General features: G+C 47.0%; 1 protein-coding gene across 1 annotated transcript in view; it reads left to right on the top strand.

Annotated features, from left to right (window-relative positions):
- LMNB2 (lamin B2) overlaps positions 1–3,730 on the top strand; it is a gene marked incomplete at its 5' end in the record, with an annotated part of 11,579 nt that extends 7,849 nt beyond the window's left edge. Inside the window, 5 exons of the mRNA XM_010132904.1 lie at positions 2–135; positions 644–751; positions 1,572–1,691; positions 2,799–2,900; positions 3,689–3,730. Coding sequence (XP_010131206.1) covers positions 2–135; positions 644–751; positions 1,572–1,691; positions 2,799–2,900; positions 3,689–3,730 — 506 coding nt within the window. The remainder of the gene's footprint in view (position 1; positions 136–643; positions 752–1,571; positions 1,692–2,798; positions 2,901–3,688) is intronic.
- Positions 3,731–4,242: the final 512 nt, after the last annotated feature.

A 4,242-nucleotide genomic window follows, 5' to 3' on the forward strand; every position in this document is an offset into this window, starting at 1 on the left:
CCCGGAAGCATTAGCGGCAGCAGTAGCAGCAGTAGCTTCCAAATGTCCCAGCAGGCTTCAGCTACGGGGAGCATCAGCATAGAAGAGATAGACCTGGAGGGCAAATACGTTCAGCTGAAGAACAACTCTGAGAAGGTGGGTGTCGGCAGAACCCCTCGAAGATGAGGAGGAGCAGCTCGGTCGAAATGTTACGTGGGCTTTAGTAGCACGAGTCGGTGGAGTCAGTTGGAGAGCAGGAGCAGCATCTCAAGCTGTAGCATCCGGCAGTCATTCACAGGGTGTTCGAAAGCTGAACGCTGCACAGTGCTCGTGGGAGCATGATGTTTGCTGCAGCAAGGGAACATGGTTTGTGTCCCAGATACCTAAACGTGTGCTGGAACCTTGCTCTTACAAGCAGCAATATGGGCTCTAGGCAGAACTTTTTTTATGTGAAATGTGTGTCTTTTTAATTTGCTGAGTGATCTTACGCTTTTTAGACTAGTTGTGGATATAGAAAAATACTGCCAGGTTAAAAGGCAGTTGTCTAACAACCATGTAAATAAACCTGTATTCACATTATGTGAATAACAAAGAGCCCCACAGAAAGCTCGTCCCTGTCTGCTGCTTTGCTCACCCAGAATAACCTGATGACTCTCTCCATTAGGATCAGTCTTTGGGTAACTGGAGACTGAAAAGACAAATTGGAGATGGAGAAGAAATTGCTTACAAATTTACTCCGAAGTATGTCCTCAGAGCCGGGCAGATCGTAACGGTAAGTTCACTTACGGTGTGTCAGCGGCACCTCCTGGGGGCGCCGTGGTGGCTGGTCCAGCCTGGTTTCGTGTGTGACTTCTGGGTGTCACCTCGGAGAAGCAGCATTTCGGTTGCAACAATGCAGAACCGCAGCTGGATTTCTATATTAACACTTCAGGGTTCGAGACCATTTCGGGCACAGAGAAGGTTGAAGACAAAAGGTGTTTGGGGGAGGGTGGCTCAAGGGCTGTTGTTGGCAAACGCCTTTGCCCAGGTTTGGAGGGTAACCCTGCCCAACCTCCTGGTGGCACAGGAACGCTTCTGAGTGTTCCTCTGGACTAGTTAGGCTTGACTTGGCGTTCTCGGCCTGGACTGCACTGCAACAGTGGCTGTTCTGTAGAAATACTTTGTGTTTCATTTTCAGTCTGCAACAGATGTTCTTTGGGATGAAAAAAATTACTTTCTTACCAGTGCCAGTGAGTTCTACTTAGTATCAGTGACTGAGATACATATGAAAGAGTGAGCTGATACATGTTATGTCTTGGCTCCCGTCCCGTAGTCCCTGAGGCAGCGGTAGAAATATCTATAGTCAGGAAATGATTGATGTCTGCGATGGGAGATGGTTTTTTTCTTATTTCGGGGCTTTTTTTATGGCTAGTGTGTTGTTGCAGCTGTGAGAATAACACCTTGTTACAGCTCATGGTATAGGTAAAAGCAGGGCCAAGCTGCCACTGGGATTCAGAAGCAACTGATTCCTAGAGAGCAGTAAGGGAATCGGGGGGTTCTTTGTGTTTAAAGATATGAATAAATAGCTAACTGCAGACTGTCTTTCTCACTAGATTTGGGGGGCAGATGCAGGCGTATCTCACAGCCCCCCTTCTGTTCTCGTGTGGAAGAATCAAGGCAGCTGGGGCACTGGAGCAAATATCCGCACATACCTCGTGAACTCGGAAGGGGAGGTAGGCTGGGTCTGCCGGGGAAAGCTGCGGGCTGGGTTATCTCCCAAACACCTTAATTTGGGGGGGTGGGGGATGAGGAAATCCCAATTTTATCATCTTCCCTGTTGTATTCTAAACCAAGACAGTTTATAACTGGAATAATTAAATACCTGGGTGTATCTCTGAGATTTTTGGGAGATTTGGAAAAACTGATCATCATCCTGATTACACCCATAGAGGGTTTTTTTTATTTTAGAAGAGTACCCCGCTAGTAGAGAATTTGTTTCGCGTTTGACTGTATTTTCAGAAGAGACAAAACAAGTATTGCTGGCAATTCAGAGTTACCTCCTGTAGTGCCTATGGTGTTCTGGGGTGCAAAGTAAATACTGATGTAGGAAGACATTTGTCCGTGATGTGTTCTTGGGTGCCTCTGTATTGTTCCCCACTGTCCTACATTTGCCCACAGCTGGTTTGATAAAACCACCCCCTCAGAAGGCTCCTGTGAGGGAGGGTGGTGCTTTGGCCCGTAAACATTACCGTTATCCCAGTGATGTGATAGGGACGGGGGAGTGACACGGGTGGAAACTGAAGGGTACAAGTGTACAGCTGAATGTCTTACTACCAAGAAGTGTTTAAAAATCATTTAGTAATAAAGGAAGATTCTGGGGGGTTTAGAATTCTTTTTAGTGCCTGGTTTGCAAGACTGACCCGATTCTCTGTATCAATCACACGTGTCAGTTATTTAGTAGAAATTGGGAATGTTCTTAATGCTGTGTAACCGTACTGAGAAACTTCGGTTTTTCCCCTGGCGAGATGTCTCGGGCAGCTCCTGGCTGGGTCTGCTGGCAGCTCATACAGAACAGGCTCGTGACGACCCAAAATGTGGCTGCACCGCCTCAGATGCTGAGGTGATGAGGGAAATTCCTGAAGCTGAACTCCACTGCCATGCCTTTTAGAGTAGAGAAGTAGGGATGTTGCTGTGGCTTGCGGGGTGTTTGCTGCCCAGCCAATGTCAGTGCTAGGGCAGGGAGCCCCCAGGTGTAACAGGGGTGTTACACTGACGGTGCAGCTGAAGCTTCAGACACAGCTGTAACTCCTGGCCATGTCCCTACCTGTCCTTTTGTGCAGGAAGTTGCAGTGAGAAGCGTCACTAAATCAGTGGTCATGCGAGAGAATGAAGAGGAAGAGGACGAAGCAGACTTTGGAGAGGAAGATCTTTTCAACCAACAGGTAATGAGATGCAGACCACTGTTTAACTTGGGCCTCAGTGGTTGGATTAATCGTTAGATTTAGGGGTGTCCCTTCATCCTTTCCCAGCTCTGAGCTTTCTGGTCCATTTGTCCTTGCGGAGGACAGTCCTGACCTGGCTTACAACTGAAATCAGCTCGGTTTTTCTTAATGCCACCTGCATGTTGTCGTAACCTTTAGTGGAATAAGTGACCAGCAGCTGGCAGAGTGAAAAGCGGACACCCACTTCAGGCAGGTGCTTTCAGGAAATATTTCAATTTATTTCAGACTCGGGCGGTCTGTTCTGCCGAGCCGTGGCCGTTAGTAGCACATTGCACAAAGCGCTCGCTCTGTGCGGGGCTGCAGCTGGTCTGGTCTCCGGGAGGTGGAGCGGTGTCTTTGTGCTACACAGCCACCACAGCAGCCCTTTTTCACCCAAAGGGCAGCCATGCAGCCTAGGGATCTCTCAGACGGACCCATCCTTTGAAATAAAGGATGGTCCTGCCTCTTCCAAGGCTGAGGACATCCCGATTTTCACTTGTCATCGCTATCGATGGTGGAAGTAGAGATGAACTGCTCTGCCTGTCATGGAGATCCCCAGCCAGACCAGCAGCATCGCAGCCCTGGGGGGAGGCGGTGACGTGGGCTTCCTGCTTCCTGCTTGTGGTGTTCCCCGAGTGGAACTGAACTACTGAAAACCTGCTGTTTCAGCTGAGCTGGTAACCAGGGTCGAGGCTGACGGCGTGAAAAGCTGCTAAGAACCAAGTTCAACTCTGTCTGTCTTATTTTAGGGGGATCCCAGAACAACCTCTAGAGGATGCTCAGTGATGTGAAGAAAGAAAAAAAAAAAGAAACTATTATTTGCTCCTTTTTTTTTCCATTTATTTCCTTTTATTTTTGCTATTTTTTTCCCTCCAGAGCCACTGAAAACTATTTTTATATGCATCATCTGATTTCTTTGAAGTTTACTCCTTGGTACATTTTTATAAAAAAAAAATCAAAAAAAAAAAACCTTTACTGAACAAAACTGCCAGAATTTTTAATAGATTTATTTTTCCCTCTTTGTTGAAACACTATATTGGAATACAGTATTTCTCCCCATACAGAGTTTAAAGTCTATGTACAAACCTGCAGCAAAAAAAAAAATAGGAATTTTTAGCTCAGATGGGATGAGACTCCTTGAGCGTACGGTAAACCTGTGAGCCAGGATAACCCAAGGCCCTGTGTGGCGACGGCTGCGAGCTGCTGCTGTCCAGGCTTTACGACGTTCAGCGTCATGGTTTAATGCTTTTGACATAGTCAGCATTCAAGAGAAAAGATTTTAGATGTTAAAAATATTTTTTTA

The sequence above is a fragment of the Buceros rhinoceros genome, unplaced genomic scaffold (assembly GCF_000710305.1).
Source record: "Buceros rhinoceros silvestris isolate BGI_N320 unplaced genomic scaffold, ASM71030v1 scaffold15863, whole genome shotgun sequence".
NCBI lineage: Eukaryota > Metazoa > Chordata > Aves > Bucerotiformes > Bucerotidae > Buceros > Buceros rhinoceros.